The sequence below is a fragment of the Schistocerca serialis genome, chromosome 1, assembly GCF_023864345.2.
Source record: "Schistocerca serialis cubense isolate TAMUIC-IGC-003099 chromosome 1, iqSchSeri2.2, whole genome shotgun sequence".
Classification (NCBI taxonomy): domain Eukaryota; kingdom Metazoa; phylum Arthropoda; class Insecta; order Orthoptera; family Acrididae; genus Schistocerca; species Schistocerca serialis.
Window position 1 is genome coordinate 599,861,794 of NC_064638.1, and position 18,123 is coordinate 599,879,916.

General features: G+C 42.2%; 1 protein-coding gene across 1 annotated transcript in view; it reads left to right on the top strand.

Annotated features, from left to right (window-relative positions):
• LOC126477096 (fatty-acid amide hydrolase 2-A-like) overlaps positions 1 to 18,123 on the top strand; it is a 241,253-nt gene that overhangs the window by 131,506 nt on the left and 91,624 nt on the right. Inside the window, exon 5 of the mRNA XM_050103591.1 lies at positions 14,835 to 14,946. Coding sequence (XP_049959548.1) covers positions 14,835 to 14,946 — 112 coding nt within the window. The remainder of the gene's footprint in view (positions 1 to 14,834; positions 14,947 to 18,123) is intronic.

Below are 18,123 nucleotides of genomic sequence, written 5' to 3' on the forward strand. Positions count from 1 at the left end.
CGTAACATATTTCGCAGACAGTGTCCACATACACTACTTGATACACCTGCAAAATTATGTAACTGTATCACACATCGTTCAGAAGATAAGCCGTCATAAACGTTGAGATGAGTGAAGAACTATATTTTCTGTAAATGGAGGGGGGGGGGGGGCATCTTACCTAGACTATACTCATACAGCGTTTCATAGTGAGAGAAACTTCCGACAAACTTTACACGTAATGTCAAACCTTTTTGAAACTTTTTCTAGCTCACTTCCCACAAAATAATGAAAGACAAATTACCGCTTACTATGTTTTCTATGTTTATACAGTAAGACATCAGCATCAAGCATGACTTTTAATTTATTACTCCTTTGCTACTAACTGTATGAGCAACGTATTTTGCAGACAGTAGGCAGATATGCCAGTGAATGTACTTGCAAAATTATATTATTGTAAGAGACAGTACGGAAGATGCAACTTTTTATACATAGGAGTTCGATTCCTTAAAGAACCGGCGTCAGAGTTTACTGGTGGAAGTATGAATGGCGCGCCAAGGCAGGTAAGGGCCAGTCAGCGGGCGAGAGGGAGGGCAGATGTTGAAAAAGTGTTCTGGAAATAGGTGCTTGGCGGTTAACAACACGACACTGGAAGTCGCACAGATGTTTCGGAACGTACAGTTCGCGCGTGCGTTGAGGAGGTCTTTAGTCCATCCTGTTTTTTCTTGGATACAAGCGCGGATGTGTTCAGAAACTCTGTCGGGACTTTCATATATCCCACCTTTTTTAAAGTGAACGTATTTCAAATTGTTAGCAATGCCCAAAAGTCGGCACATTTAGCGTCCCGCTTAACCTTTTTAGCCTAACTGGTGTCGTAGGGAAAACACCGTAATATTTTCAATCCGTGCCTGCCTAAATGATGGTTTCTCACTGGGTCCATCATTACATCATTAATATGCGCATTCACCTTGCGTCAAAACAGGAACTACGATCTAAAGGTGGCTGCTGTCCTACTTGAAACAAATAAAGTCAATAAACAGTTCATGTCGTTAGACTTCATTGTTTTTTGCAATAATTGTGTGTTCTTGTTCTTATGGTAAGTCTTTTTGTATTTTATGTACTCAGCTATAATACCAGTTTCTAAATATTACAGAATATTAAACATATACACGTAAATAAAGTTTCTGCAAATAATGCTAACGTGTTTTTTTTTTCATGGTTTCAGTCGGAACCTCAGTACCACAAAACATTAATGACTTTTAAGTATGTTGTGAGTCTTTGGAGACAGACACATTACTGTAAAACTTTATAAATTGGTGTTGTTACTTTGAGATACTCTTACATGTAAGTTTTTTTCAATTGTTGTTATGTTTACATGAAGGAAGAAGGTAAATATGCTTGTACTTTGAGTGCAAACAGGAGTAACCTTCCAGTGTTACCAAGAGATAGCCATCTCCAAAGAGGCGAAAGTGCAGAATTTACAAGTGATAATGGCGTTACATGCCTCAGGCGGAAGGGCAAACGCTGTGTCACACAACTGTCTGAGTAATTGTTAACTAATGAAACAGACTCTGAGCCCAAAAAAAGAAAGAGATGGGAGCATAACTACAATCAAGCGTCCAAAAATTGTCAGGGATTACAAGAAAAACATGGAATTCGTTGATAAAGTAGACATGTTGAAGGCAACGTACACCCTTCACCTCAAAAGCAGAAAATAATGGTCAATACGTTCCCAAGTGGTCATTGAAATCTTTCTGGTCTGAGTTAGCTACCGAAATTATTGGGACATATTTATCATCCCTTTTGGGGGGAGGGGGGAAATAGCCCAAGAAACCATTTCAAGCTGTACGTCTCAAGGGCAGTGCGTACTTATAAAGCAACACACATGCCTGTGAAGAGCACTTCTAGACGTTGTACCTATTGCAGCAGGAAGAATGCCAAATGAGCAAGATAGGTATGTTCCACATGCAAAGTTGGATTATGTGTGATGAAGGGAAGAGAGGGCTTTCAACAGTATCAAAAGTAGTGCTTTCGTTTTTGAGGACTAAAGGTGAAAAACTGAAACAATTTTTTACATGTTTGAAATGCAGGGTCACCATACAATTGTATGTTATGGACTCTGCTTTTTTGATTGCATTCTCGATTCTGTTTATTTTGTAGAAGTACTTCTGTTCAACGTGTAGCACATACAATTAAACATTTTGATATGGGATGAATGAAAAGCTGTACAAGTCTGCTGAAGTTGGTTTTGCTACACTGGTTTCACACCGAAACCACCGGTTTGCCGCGCGGGGTAGCCGTGCCGTCTAGGCGTCTTGTCACGGTTCTTGGGGCTGCCCCCGTCCGAGGTTCGAGTTCTTCCTCGGGCGTGTTTGTGTGTGTGTGTGTGTGTGTGTGTGTGTGTGTGTGTGTGTGTGTTGTCCTTAGCGTAAGTTAGTTTAAGTTAGATTAAGTAGTGTGTTAGCCTAGGGACCGATGATCTCAGCAGTTTGGTCCCATAGTCCTTACCACAAATTTACAAAAACTTTACCACCGGTTTATGTCCTAGCAACACATCAAAACTAAAAACAAACATTGTATTCCAGTTTACCTGGTTTAATTCTATAAGAAAAATATAATTTCAGTTCAGAATTAAACAATAACGTAATTCATTCCTCAAAGGGTGAAATCTTACTTGAGACGAGTCATAACACTCCTAAAAATCGGAACATCGCGTGGAAATCGGGACATCTGACAACACTTGCAGTATCGGACACTTTTTCGAAGTTATAACAATATCTGAAAATTGCATGAGAACACTCCTTACACTAAGCGATACTGTTGTACGTTAGTTAAAAGAGTTATAAAACTGTGGCATAAGAGTATACTCGTGTTTTAAATATTTTCTCCACCTTTGTATCTGGTCCTTTAGTATGAAGGGTTGTATCGGACATGAAATTGCAGTGTGTAAGAAAAGTCATTTTTGTTGCAAAAAAGTTTAATTGAAGCATAAATGGTTGTAAAGCTGAACGTGTCCATCAGTTCACCAGATTTATCTTAGTATCTGTCAACTTATTCCTGACTGAAACCTGTTGCTCGCTGCAAACTCGTGGATTCGGCTGTCCTCAGCCTTAAGCCTATATGACTTTTCATGAGATCATAGTAAAAACCCGTATACTATTATAGCTTTATTTATGCTCATCGTATTTGTACACTAGACTTGAGAACTCGTTTTTACTCAAAGGCATAAGCTGGCTGTATAAATTTTTAACATGTTCGTCAGTGAATGTTATCAGAAAAAAAACTTATTAGTTCCTAAAACAGGTTTCATGGTCACCTCTGCTTTTCGTAAAGCTATAAGTCGGTTACGTAATGTACTTCTTGGATCTGAATATTCCTCACTCGCTTCCAAGGTAGTGATTTCAAGAAGTCTGCCTTTTCTAAGCCTCTATTCATGTCATTTTCATCCCATTTATGTCCTGGCTTCTCTCCGTCTTTGCCTGCTAGAAAACTTAAAAATACAAGTTTTTAATGCTCTTTTGTTCGTTACAAACCGCAGTTACTTTGCTCTCTACAACCTGCACGTACCGCTGTGTTAGATTAACATTCCCTTTGTTATTACTTGGGATATACATTGTCACAACCTAAAATATAGAGAACAATATCAAAATGGTTCAAATGGCTCTGAGCACTATGGGACTCAACATCTTAGGTCATAAGTCCCCTAGAACTTAGAACTACTTAAACCTAACTAACCTAAGGACATCACACACACCCATGCCCGAGGCAGGATTCGAACCTGCATCCCTACATAGGCTACATCATAATTAACGCTGAGCACAAACAATTTGCACCGTCATTAGATTTAGATTTATTTTTAACGGAACGACAACTAATGTATGGGATAGGAATTTAAGGGGGGGGGGGGGGGGGAAGGGGGCACCAAACGATACGTCGCTTGTGTGGAAAAATGTTATTGAACCGGTCCCCCATGCACCGAAAACCTCACTAAAAACGAATAACTTGTTGACATTCAGAAACGTTCTGTTGTTTTGATTCAGAATCACTTGACTGCTATTGTTCCTCCATAGTTCAAACTGCAGTGGCGTGACAGGTGGTGCCACCATTATAGTCACAATCATAGAAAAATAAAATAAACAGCTGACATGTCTATTTACAGTAAGGAACGACCTAACCAATATAGAAAGTTTAGTCAGTATGAAGGAGTAGAGAGGAAAAGAAGGCGATTTACATTAATTTATCGAAATTAATACCTCTATGTTGCTGTCAAAAATAAGATACAGAGGAATGTAAGAGGAAACTGAAGATTTTTTAGCTGACGCTCAGTTTGGCTTTAGGAAAGGTAAAGGCACCAGGCAGGCAGTTCTCATTTTGGGACTGATAAAGGAAACAAGAGTTAAGGATAATCAAGGCATTTTCATAGGATTTGTTGACCTAAAAGAAGCATTCAGCGATATAAAATGGTCCAAGATTTTCGAAATTCTCAGGGAAACAGTTGTAAACCACAGGGAAAGACGGGTACTATACAATACGTACAAGAACCAAAAGGCAAATATGGGAAAGGAAGAAAAGGGGTGAAGAGCTCGGATTAGAAACGGTATAAGACAAGAAGGTAGTCCCCTCAGTGAAAATGAGGTCGGCATTGCAGGACCTGTTACATGAAAAGCATCTAGTCTAATGTGCACACACACCCGATTGAGATTAAGGGAGAAAAGACGAGGTTAATAAAGAGTAGTGAAAATGAGATTACAGATATTTTTAATATCAAAATTGAAGATCACGAATTAGGCAAATTGAAGAAATTTTGATACCTTGAAAGCAAAATAACACTTACTAACAAAACAAGGGAGACATAAAAAACAAACAGGCACACCAAAGATGGCATTATTGGCCAAAAGAATTCTACTAGTATCGAACATGGCCTTAATTTGAGGAAGAAATTTCTGAGTGTACATTCGAAGCTTAGAATTGTATGGTAGTGAAATATGGACTGTGGAAAAACTAGAACGGTGGAGAATCGAAGTATTTGAGATGTGGTGCTGCAGAAGAACGTTGAAGATTATGTGATAAGGAATGGAGAGGTTCTCTACTGAATAGGCGAAGGACGGAACACATGGAAAACACTAACAAGAAGAAGAGACAGAATTATGGGACAAGTGTTAAGGCATCAGGGAATCACATCCATGCTACTAGAGGTTGTTGTACAGGGTAAAAACTGTAGGAGAAGACAGAGATTTGGATACATCAAGCAAATAACTGAGGACGTAAGGTATAAGTGCTACTCTGAATTGAAGAGGATGGCGCTGGCCGCATCAATGAAAAAGAAAAAATGGTGGTTGATCTATGCGAGTGTGGATTGAATTACAGCTATCAGCCACTTTTAATGCCTGCAATATTTTAGGCAATAAGGCTTTTCATGCTTTCGCCCAACACCAAATTATGTGATACATTTATATTTGCGTCAGTATGTTTTTATCGATTGCATTTTAAATGCTGCAGTTCCTCTGTAGAAAATAGCAGTTCGTTTAGCTAGCACTTTTTCTAGGTCGCTATTTAGTTTCATTGGAAGTTATATGTGTCTTAGGTAGAACTTTACATGCAGCTTAAAGCATGGGCGAGCAACTGGTGACCCTCAGGTCGGATCCAACCCGTGACTGGTTTCAATCTGGCCCGTGGAAGAAATTCATGGGAGATAGAGAGAGAGAATCACTCGTTCGTATGTTCGCCATTGTTGTGTACGACTTCATACACAGTGGCAAGGAAAGGTAGGCTTCAGAGTGGTGCGGCAACTGCCATCGTAGGAAAGCTGGGCAGCAGCAGAAATATGCGAACAATTTAACACAGTAAACAGAAGATTCACTTAACGTCTTGCTCCAAGTGTACAAAGGCGCACTGCAAGTAATACAGCAAGAAGTAGAGTCCAGCTCATACAATGGCAACAAGGATGAGACTCGGTGTACTAAGCACGTACGATGGTGTCAGCGAAGAGGTTCCAAGCCCAAGTGGGCTGTGTGGCTGCCGCCGGCCGTCTGTTCCACGGCGGCAGAGAGGCTGCTTGTAGTCCAGGACCGCTGGAGGTGTGCACCACTGGGTCCGCCAGATCCCGCATGACCGCTGTTGGCATCAGACAGAAACTTGCCATTCTGTTGTTCGCATTATTCTATTTTGGCTGCTGTGTAATAGAGCCCAAATATGCGAAATTCAGGCGATTTAGACTTCTAAATTTTCTAAAATAAAAAAAGATGACCTAATTCATTTAGCATTACAAAAGCAACCCATGCCTATGCGATCACTCATCCAAAACGTTTCTGGCAACTATTTAACACACTAATAACATACCTGTGACCAAAAATAACTAAGTTACTCCTAATTGTTTGCCGACTGGGACTATCTGTCTGATTCTGATATTTTCCTTTTCTATTCTTTGCCGTATTAACGTTAGTAAATACTTCTTGTACATTGTGGACGTATTAGAACACTACAGCAGTTGAAACTGAAGATAATTTATAATGAATTAGCTGCAGCCAATTTTTTTAAAGACATTTATTTTTCCATGATAACTTTCAAGACGCCTGGCAACCCATCTTCAGATGTTTACATTTATCTGTGTGTCGGGAACACTGTTTTTTTACTACCTTTGTTGCAAAGTTTTGCAACAGAAGTTTTAAGATTGCTATTGTAAAACATTTTAAATAATGAAGCAATGTCCATGATACGTAAATAAATGTAAACATCTGAATATGGGGTGAAAATAACATGAACATACTCTCAGAAACGCCTGTCTTGAGGCACAATTTCTTGGCGTGGCATATCGGGAAAGGGACGACATTCAAATCGGTGCGTTACACCGTAGGTGTTAATGTCACAGGCGCTTTCGTTTTGACTCCATGCACAAGACGCGCTGGTGTCACGTCACGTGACGAGTCGGTCTGTGAGCTTAAATAAGTATGTGAATCACACCCCTGAGTTACCAAAGGTTGCTCATGCCTGCCTCGAAGTATTAACAGCTACGGCAGCACAATGCAGGACACACAAAAAATTTTATTATGCTTTCATTTGGCTCCCTTTTGTTCTCCAATAAGTTAAGCGATTCCAAAATGTGTGTTCCAGTCAAGTTCGTTAAAACCCATTTCTAAATCTACCGATGCCACTAATGTAGGTTTGCCAATTTTAAAACTATCTAGCATGATGAAACGTAGTAAAGAACTTTACTTAGGACTGTAGATTGTATCTGCTAAACGAGATACAATGGCGTGAGACGTTATTACGACAAATAAAAGTGGCCCGGAGAACAGAGTCCCAGAGAACGATGAAAGACAGAAGAGGAAATGAAATACAGTACTAATCTGACAATAGCAGATGTAGAAAGTGACTATCACTCATATTTTGGCACTCTTGGGCACTGGTCAGCAAATTGCTGAAGGCAGATCGAATCTTGACTGTTGGAATTGCAGTCTCATCTGACATGTTCTGCTGCAATTCTTGAAGACTATGAGGACTGGTGCGATATGCCTTATACATGAGGACTCCCTGACATATCAGGTGATCTGGATGACCAGACAGGGGCGCGAGCAGACTGACTTCTGGCAACACCTCTATCAGGCGTGAAGATGATGATAATGTTTGCTTTATGGGGCGCTCTACTGTGCGGTCATCAGCTCCCGTACAAAAATGGTTCAAATGGCTCTGAGCACTATGGGACTTAACTGCTGAGGTCATCAGTCCCTAGAACTCAGAACTACTTAAACCTAACTAACCTAAGGACATTACACACATCCATGCCCGAGGTAGGTTTAGAACCTGCGACCTTAGCGGTCGCGCGGTTCCAGACTGTAGCGCCTAGAACCGATTGGCCACTCCGGCCGGCGCCCCTACAAAGTCCCAATTTTTTTCACAGTCCAATTTTTTGAACAGGCCAATCTAGGCACTGTCACGAATGAGGAGGACAACACAAACACCCAGTCCCCGGGCAGAGAAAAATCCTCAACCCGGCCGGGAATTGAACCCGGGACCCCGTGATCCAGAAGTAGCAACGCTAGACACTAGATCACGAGCTGCGAACGTTAGGCGTGAAGATTGTGTAAACGTGCTCCAAGGTGTGGCCGGTTGTATGGACAGTTGCTCCATTCTGTTGGAAGTAACTACAGGTCTTTTCCTCCTCTGTTAATGCTGCCACAGATTCACGCCCAATCGTATCCACTTGTCCGGGCCACTTTTACCTGCTCGACCCTGTAGATGTGGCCAGTGAATAACAAATCTATGTCACGTGCACTGACGAAATGTGAGGAGAGTGATAAGTTGCCCGTACGCATTTAGTTGTCTGTTGTAATGGCGGTGTACAAGTAGTTCAGTTGGAAAAACGGATAATTGTCGGTCTGCGGGTCACAAGGGCACTATTTCATAAATGGTTGCGTTTGCTGCCTGTTCGCATGTTACTGCAGTGAAAGTTTTTCGTGATCTGTTAATTGTGCCAACAGTAGAACGGCTCCCACTCGTCTCTACGGGAACAGTTCACTGTGCATGAAGGACGGGGGGTAATCTTGAAAATATAAGAATATAGTTGAATTAAATCAGGCAGAAATATGATTACGTAATGATACAAGAAGAGTACTAGACGCAGTTTTCTACTTAAGCAGCAATACAACCAGTGACGCCAAAATCGAGAGAATATAAAAATGTAGATTGGGAGATGCAAGGAAAGCATGCCTGAACAGAGAATTTGTTAACATCAAATATAAATTTGAGTGTTTAGAGTTTAGGATCATTCCGTGATGGTGTTACAAACTTTCAGGGATACTGCAGAAGGATAAATGTATCAATTTGAGGCAAGGGACCATGGTGTGCAAAAGACCGAGCTGAAAGTTACAAGCGGAGATCGTTCTGATACCTCTGACAGTGAAACACATTTACTGGTACCGTTGTTGCTACGATTGTGGGGGGATAGCCAACTTTTAGAGATAGAAGTATGAACGAAAACAAGGGAAAAAAATCCAATAAACACGGGCATCAAAATGCGTATCACAAGAGCCATAGGTACTTTTTCAGTATAGAGATGTGTTTCACACTAGCGAAGATGAACAAGCGCTCACAGCTCTTGTGATGTGCGTTGTGGAGCCATTGTTTACTAGTCATTTTTTTCTTGTTTTCGTCCGTACCAACAGCCCTAAAAGGAACCTATCCGGCAATTTTACCAACAGCAGTATCTGTATTTGTAATCGCTTTTAGAGCTATCAGAACGATTTTCGCTTTTAACTTTCGACTCGGTTGTTTCTGGACCAGGGTCTCTTACCTCAAATTGTACATTTACCCTTCTATATCACTCTGAAAGTTTGTAACATCACCACTGATTCACCCTGCATAGACGTCAAAAGTGGACCGCAAATAGCTCAGAAACGAAGGATACAGAAGCTTCTTAAATGTGGTGCTATATAATAATGCTGAAGATTAGATGATGAGTTCAAGTAGCTGGAAAACATGTACTGGATCGAAATGGCGAGAAAAGAGTTTTACGGCACAACTTGACTACAAGGAGGAATAGATTAACAGTACATATCATGAGGAAACAAGAGTTGAATGATGTGGTAATGAGTGTGGAACGTAAGAACTGTAGAGGGAGAGCAAGGCTTGTAGGAAGACATAAAAACAAGTCGGATGCGGACTGTTATATTTGTTACTAGGGGGACTGCTGTATTTGTTACCAGCAGGCTCGAACAACACGCAAGTGTTACGGAGATGCTCCGGGAACTCAAATGGGAATCACTGGAGGGAAGGCGACGTTGTTTCCGAGGAGCACTATTGAGAAACTTTAGAGAACCGGCACTTGAAGCTGACTGCGCCGGCCGCGGTGGTCTAGCGGTTCTCGGCGCTCAGTCCGGAGCCTCGCGACCGCTACGGTCGCAGGTTCGAATCCTGCCTCGGGCATGGATGTGTGTGATGTCCTTAGGTTAGTTAGGTTTAAGTAGTTCTAAGTTCTAGGGGACTGATGACCATATTAGCACACTGGACTCGCATTCGGAAGGACGACGGTTCAATCCCGCGTCCGGCCATCCTGATTTAGGTTTTCCGTGATTTCCCTAAATCTCTCCAGGCAAATGCCGGGATGGTTCCTTTGAAAGGGCACGGCCGACTTCCTTCCCCATCCTTCCCTAACCCTATGAGACCGATAACCTCGCTGTTTGGTCTCTTCCCCCAAACAACCAACCAACCAACTGATGACCATAGATGTTAAGTCCCATAGTGCTCAGAGCCATTTGAACCATTTTGAAGCTGACTGCCGACCGATTCTACTGCCACCAAGATACATTTCGCCTAAGGATCACGAAGATAAGCTACGAGAAATTAGGGCCCACACGGAGGCATATAGACAGTTGTATTTCCCTCGCTTTGTTTGCGAGTGGAATAGGAAATGAATTGACTAGTAGAGGTAAAGGGTACCCTCCGCCACGCACCATACGGTGGCTTGTGGAGTATATGTGTACAAGTAGATGTAGAAGGCTTGCTTACAGTAAGCAGGTGCAAATGGGTTTACATCAAACCAGTCTTCGGACTGGTGGCTGCAACAACAACGTTATGTGCTCCACACTACTCTCCGCTTTTCAAGGCCACGTGAATGTAATACTACCAGCTATTTAATAAATGAGAGGAAAATTCCGTGTACGAGGCTTTCGGTGAGTGTTAAGATGCTCTAAGGAACTGCAGTAATTAAGTCGGTTCAGTTGCAGCCAGTAGGGAACCGGGTTTTCCATTCTGTTCTTGCTTTCACATACATGTGAAAACCACGGGAAATTTTAATCTCGATGGCCAGATGAAGATTTGAAGCTCGTAAAAGAAAAATTATAGCTTGAATCTCCATTTAGTGTGACTCTGTAATTAACCTCAAATTTTGAGCCGCAGCTCGTAGTTAAAGGCTCTGAGGCTAAGCTGCCCCACAATATATATTGAAATACATTTATCTGTTCTGGATAACAGAATTTAAATGATCAAGGAAGCATCTCAAGTATTTCTGTCACGAATTTAGAGAATGATACTCATCTTCTTGTAACTGTTAATATTTAATATCAAGCGATGTTTTTCGAAGAGGTAGCAGCTGTTCTTAAGTCTGCGCCTTGTCCTATAGAGGACAACTTTTAAGGGCCTTCCGAAGGCTCACACGCTTCAGCCTAGCCACAGGTCACGTCTACATCACAAGCAAAACTTGGGAGACGCCATATTGGATTTATTACTAATTCAAAAAATGGCTCTGAGCACTATGGGACTTAACATCTGTAGTCATCAGTCCCCTAGAACTTAGAACTACTTAAACCAAACTAACCTAAGGACAGCACACACATCCATGCCCGAGGCAGGATTCGAACCTGCGACCGTAGCAGTCGCGCGGTTCCGGACTGAGCGCCTAGAACCGCTAGACCACCGCGGCCGGCAATATTACTAATTATTTAAACCCCTTTGTTAAGGAGTTATATAACTGACATCCTACGAATATATGCCACTTCAAAGCACTATCACATTAAGGAGCTTCTGAAAACGCGTCGTTATTGGTACGATTTGTTGTAAGGAAATGGCGGCAAACGTCAAGCTGGTGGGAAAGAATTTTGTATTTCGTTGTTTTCGAATTATAACTTGCGTATCATGAAAGTGTGCCGTTTCGAGGCAATGACGCATTGAAGATGTATGAAAAATTCATCGTTCTTGGTACTATTTGTTACAATTAAACGTATGTTAATAAAATACCGGCAATTAATACCTTTAAGGGGTCACGCAATATAAGACCCATCAGTGCAGCAGTGTACTGTGGTCTAGTGGATGGAGATGCGGACTTACAATGTGATGCAGAGATGTTTCGCATCCTCCTTTCTCCAATTTTTTTTATTCAGCTTTGCGTTTTCTTAAAGATTGTGCGACTTTCTTATTAATTTAATAGATGTATGCTCTGTAGTATTTGATGTTATGTAAATAGAAGAGCTCTCTCTCTTTTTCTCTCTTAGGAGTGACTTTGTTCCATAGTGTGGACGTGTCAGAGAATATACCTACGAACTGTAAGATTGCTTTCAACGTCTCTCCCGGATTCGATCGCAATTCAGTATTTATTTATGAAAAAATCACAATCACAGCGCAAGATCGCTCCTTACTGCACACACAATCACAGCAGCAATGTCACTTCGTCGATGCGCTATTTCACGAACGGCGCGTATTGAACGCACAATAAACATTAAATGTCTCAAGTTTAGAGCTGAAAACACGAAAACTTGAAGAGATGTTAACATACACAGCATTAAAGATCTCTCCAAAACGTTTCTTTTAGCACGATTTGTTGTGGTAAAATGGAAAATGTAACGTCTGCAGATAAATATGCTATCTATAGATCTTAACTTGGAGTTAAATTTTGGTGTTATTTACTAGTTGTTTATGAAACGAAAAGACGATACAATATGTAAACTATTGCTGAAATGTGATATTGCATGGTGAAAGACTGATCTGTAGCGTAGTCAGAGGTCTAGGTTAGTTCCGATGGATAAAATCCGTAGCGTTCTTCGAATGGAAACCACGGTCCGCGCCTGCCTCAAAATACTGTACCTGGAAGCAGAAATAGCGCTGTCAATGTAGACCAAAACCGGCCAACTCTAGGAAAAAATTCGGGTCGTCGCAAATTTTTGTACAGTGGTGGGAGGGTGTACTATGAACGAGTTAAAAGTCCTGACAGATGAGGTGTGAGCATTGGTGACGGGTGGGAGGAGTTGAAAGGCCAATTTTACATTTTTCGTGAATAACTCGAAAACCACAGGTTCAAGCGAAAGAGTTCCACAGCAAAGAATTAAACTATTTAAAATTTCCTACAAAAGTTTCCTATTATCTTTTTCTAGGACTAATGGTTTCCGCTTCGCAGAGGATGACAAAATTGCAGATTATTAAAAATTATTTTTTTAGCGGGATACAGTTAATGTTTATGTGAACTGGGTTAAAATGGTTCAAATGGCTCTGAGCACTATGCGACTTAACTTCTGAGGTCATCAGTCGCCTAGAACTTAGAACTTAATGTACTGCTCTAAGGTTAAATGAAAGTAATATATCACAAAACGTTGACCAGTTTTATCCATGTCGACAAATTCATTGAGAGCATTCACTATTGATGGCTACCAAACAAATGCGATACCTAATTCAAAATTCACACTTAAAAGTTATAAAATGTTGGTACTTTATACTATAGCCATTTGTTAGAAACAACAACTGATGTCTACACATTCAGGATGGATACTTCTGGAGCAACCCTCGTATGTCTATGCAGTATTTATTTTAAAAAGGCAACTTATGTCTGAGGAAGGGAGGTGAGTAGGAGTTAATTAATACTCTGAGGTGACGAAAGTCATGTGATACCTCCTAACATCCTTTCACCCGTCATAGTGCAGCAACTCGACGTAGCATAGACTCTACAACTGGAAGTTCCCTGCGCAAATACTGAGCAATATTGGCTCTGTAGCAGTGATAACTCCGTAAGTGTTGCCGGTGCAGGTTGTTTTGAACGTCTCGATTAAGTCCCATAAATCTTCGACGGGATTCATGTCGGGGGATCTGAGTGGCCAAGTCGTTCGCTCAAATTAACCGGAATCTTCTTCAGACCAATTGCGAACTGTTGTGGCCCGAAAAAGTGACAGCGTTGTTTCGCAATATGAAGTCCAAGAATAGTTGCAAACAGTCCCCAAGTAGCCGAATATAACCTTTTCCAGTTAATGATCGGTTCAGTTGGACCAAAGGGCCCAGTCCCTTCCACGTAAACAAAGCCTACACCATTATGGAGCCACTACCAGCTTGCACAGTGCCTTGTTGACAACTTGGACCAAGACTTCGAGAGGTTCGCGCCACAGTCAAACGCTACCATCAGCTCTTACCAACTGAAATCGGGACTCATGTGGTCAGGCCACGGATTTCCAGTCGTCTAGCGTCCAACCTGTATGGTCACGAACCCAGGAGAGGTGCTGCAGGCGTTGTGCTGTTAGCAAAGGCACTCGCCTCGATCGTTTGCTGCCATAGTCCATTAACGCCAAATTTCGCGCACTGCCCTAACCGATACTTTCTTCGTGCATTCTACATCGATTTCTGCTCTTATTTCACGCAGTGTTGCTTGTCTATTAGCACTGTTGATCTCGGTCGTTAAGCGAAGGCCGTCGGCCACTGCGTTGTCTGTGTTGAGAGGTAATGCCTGAAGTTTGGCATTCTTGACACACTCTTGACACTGTGGATCTCGGAATATTGAATTCCCCAGAGATTTCCGAAAGGGCATGACCAATGCGTGTAGGTCCATCTACCAGTCAGCGTTCAAGGTCTGTTCAAAAATGGTTCAAATGGCTCTGAGCACTATGGGACTCAACGTCTGAGGTCATCAGTCCCCTAGAACTTAGAACTACTTAAACCTAACTAACCTAAGGACGTCACACACATCCATGCCCGAGGAAGGATTCGAACCTGCGACCGTAGCGGTCGCCCGGCTCCAGACTGTAGCGCCTAGAACCGCTCGGTCACCCCGGCCGGCTCAAGGTCTGTTAATACCCGTCGTGCGTCCATAATCACCTTGGAAACCTTTCTACATGTATCACCAGAGTACAAATGAGGGCTTTGTCAATGCACTGTCCTTTTATACTATGTGTACGCGATACTGCTACCATCTGTAGACATGCAGATGACTGTCCCATGATTTGTGTCACCTTAGTGTATGTCGCTCGTGTGGGAAAATGTTCTCTAACCTGCCCTGGGATAAAGCTGGTGATCTAGTGGCATTAAACAGCAAACTTGCTGCGACGTTGCTGGGGTGTGCAGGCCGCTTAGCCAGCTCCTGACTCACCATGTGCCTCGCTGGTCCGCAGGCGGCGCTGCTGGGGTCCGCGGCGTCAGTGGTGGGTCTGGCGTCCGACGTGGGCGGCTCCGCGCGCCTGCCGGCTCTCTTCTGCGGCGTCTTCGGCCACAAGCCGTCGCCAGGTGAGTCCCTGCCGACACAACAGCTAACTGCGGCTCCGCTTTTCTGCAGCGTCCCGCTGTGTAGAAACCATCAAGTTTATACAGAGTGTCCCAGCAGAAATTGTCATATTCGGAGAAAACACAGGAACGATAATCTGAAACAAAAAACTTCATACGGACATATGTCCTACTACCAACTGTTTCCGAGACAGACTACACTTCATGCAAATTTGTTATTGGTCTAGTGGCGGGCACGTATGAGTCTTAACTACCAGACCTCGTTGACGTTTAATCCTAGCCCAACCTACCTCATTGTTTCCAAGACTCTTTGCTCGACATGCATGTCTGCCATTAAAGTAGTCCGTTGAACGCGCAGCTGACCATGGTGTTTTTTTGAATAAAGTGGTGCCATGGATTTGAGTGTATCAGAAGACGCAACCGTTAACTGTGGTTGTACACACGCTAGTTAAAAATTTCACATGCGTACTGTAATGCTGTATGTTTGCGGCTTCTACGTTGGTATACTTCGTCCATCATAAGAATAAATCAGATGCTGATTGATCAGCAGACATAGCACACGTACACTGGTGTAGTTAACGTTCTTGGAAGTAGGACCTACTCACCTAGGGTGTTCGGAAAATCCATCCCGTTACAGACTTCTAGGACTTGTAGAGGGGAGTGAGTGCATATGATTGTTAACAAGAACCCATGTCCGGAAACGTACCGTTTGCGTGCCACAGCTTTTTGAAAACATGTTTGCTAGGTAGGTTTGCAACCGGGTAGTCAGGGGTAGTTACGTCAGATTGGCTGATGTCATTTTGACGTCTGTTCTACATCTCTTACCTGGTTCGAGCCACATTCAAGTGTCTGTGAGTGTTTGAGGTGGTATGGAGTGTTGGAGATGGTATGAATGTTGTTGTTGGCCATGCACAACATGACAGACGGTGCTGGAAACAAAATCAATTTCTCGCGGAATGTCTCGTGTACTTGACGAGTTCCCTTCAACATGGTGCAGACGGTCTCTTCCAATTTTGTGTGTGGCGTCTCGTTATTGCACCACAATCACGCCTGCTGACGGTGAAAGTATCCCTTTCTCGAAACCGTTGCGTAATAGTGGTGAAGCGGGTTTGCGATGGGGTCGGACGCTGTGCTTAACGATCTTGATAAAGTCGACAAGCAGCTCTTCCATTACCAGGAGCTTCGCCATACAGAAGCATCATGGTGTGTCCAATCACCTTGTCTAACACTCGCAGACACTGACTGAGACTCGAACCAGTCAGAGAGGTAGAATAGACGTTAAACGACATTAGCCATTCCGATGTAAGCCCCCCCTCGCCCCCCCCCCCCAACCCTGTTGCAATACTGCCTAGCAAACATGTTTTCAGACGGCTGTAGCACGGAAACGGTACGTTACCGGACATGGGTTCCTATTCAAAATATTCTGTACTCACTCTCCTCTACAAGTCCTAGAAGTTTATAACGCGAATTTCCGAATATCCTGTATGTTAGATATCTTATTACCGTAAGTGAAACTTTAAGATGTTCTAATGTATTAACAGCCATCAACGTTTTTCTTATTCATCCTTAAGCTTTGTAGTTTTTATTTCAAAAATCATGTGAGGTCACAGTTTCTGTAAATTCTAGTTGTGGTCTGACTGTCGCGCTGTTTATACGTAAAATGAAAATGGCAGACGCTGCTTTCTGCACCGTAGTGAAACACTTGCGTGGAACCCCGTTAAAAATGGCGAGAAACAAGTTGTTCTTAAATTTTTCACAAGATTACAAAGAAAAACTTGTCTTGGAAGATTTTCAGGAAGCTATATTTGCTAAAGTCAAGGCGTTTTCAGTAAACGAGATTTGTAGCTTAATCGGTACCGTTGGCGAATGTTTGTATGTAGTTTTCTAAGTCAAAACTCACAGCGTTGTTTTTCGTTCAGTTCTAGTAATGACACCATTTAAATACAAAATTCATCAAATATATGCTAATCAACAGATATCTAATCATCATTAGTATTAAAAGTAGTTATCGATATTTTATAAAAGATATTTAATAAAGAACATTTAAATTAACAAAATATTGCAAATTAAATTTTTGGCACAAAGATGAAAAATCAAACACCTTTAACTTGGACTATGTCCGTTGCTTCATACCACAGATGTGCTCTCACATGAGCCAGAGCGAATAAGCGTCGTAGAAACATGGAAAACGATAATTTTCACGGTATGGAGCACACCGTACCATTGCAACCTGAACCCAATAGCATTGTTCTACAGCCAACTTACTGGATTTGTCGCGAGAAATAAGAAGACATTAAGCTACCAGATGTATTGGACCTAATGTGTAAAGCTTTGTCACACGTCGCTGCCGAACACTGGCAGGATGCAGAATAGCACGTCATAAAAGAGGAGGGGAGAATGTGGCACTTGGCTGGCTCCGCGGATTCTGTTGCTGATCGCCTCGTTATCAGCTTAGCAGAGTACAGTTCCAGTACTGACATGTATTCCTCGGAATCGGATATAGATGGGGTTCTGAGATTACCAGATGACTGACTGTAAGCCATCAGTTGCCTCAATATTTAACTATACGTTGAAATCCCTGCCATAGGTTTCACGTCACACATTCCTCACGCAGAAAAATTACCCTGTGTTTACGTTGTTAGCCATTTTCATGACTCTTGTTTTTAATTACAATACTATGTTATCAAAGAAGGAGAGCGTGTTATGTTTTCAGTCTGGTCCCCTGAGGAGCGTATTACCGGAGTTTTGCCGCTACATCATTCTATTTAAAACTTAAATGACTTTCGAAACTGTAGCTATTGTTTCTCTGTTCGTCTCTTTTTGCTTCTTAATTACAAAAGTTACAGGCGCCGATAAAGCTATTGTCCCATATCATCTCTGAGCCGATGTGCTCGTAACGCACAGCATCATATTTGGCCGTACTAGAGACATCTTGGCTTTCGTTCAATGTGAAACTAAATCTAATGAGATTCCAGTAAACACAGAAGAATGCGTAGTATAATGTTGACATCAGGTTTATTCTTACGATAAACTCAGTATTGCGCTGCAGCTCCAGCTGTAGAAGAACACCGTCGGCGCTTTCCCACACATCGAGTTCCTGATCGTAGAGTGTTTACCAGAGTCCTCATTGCGTTATTCCTCCGAGTACCCATTTATCTTCTGGTCCTGTAGTTCAACGCC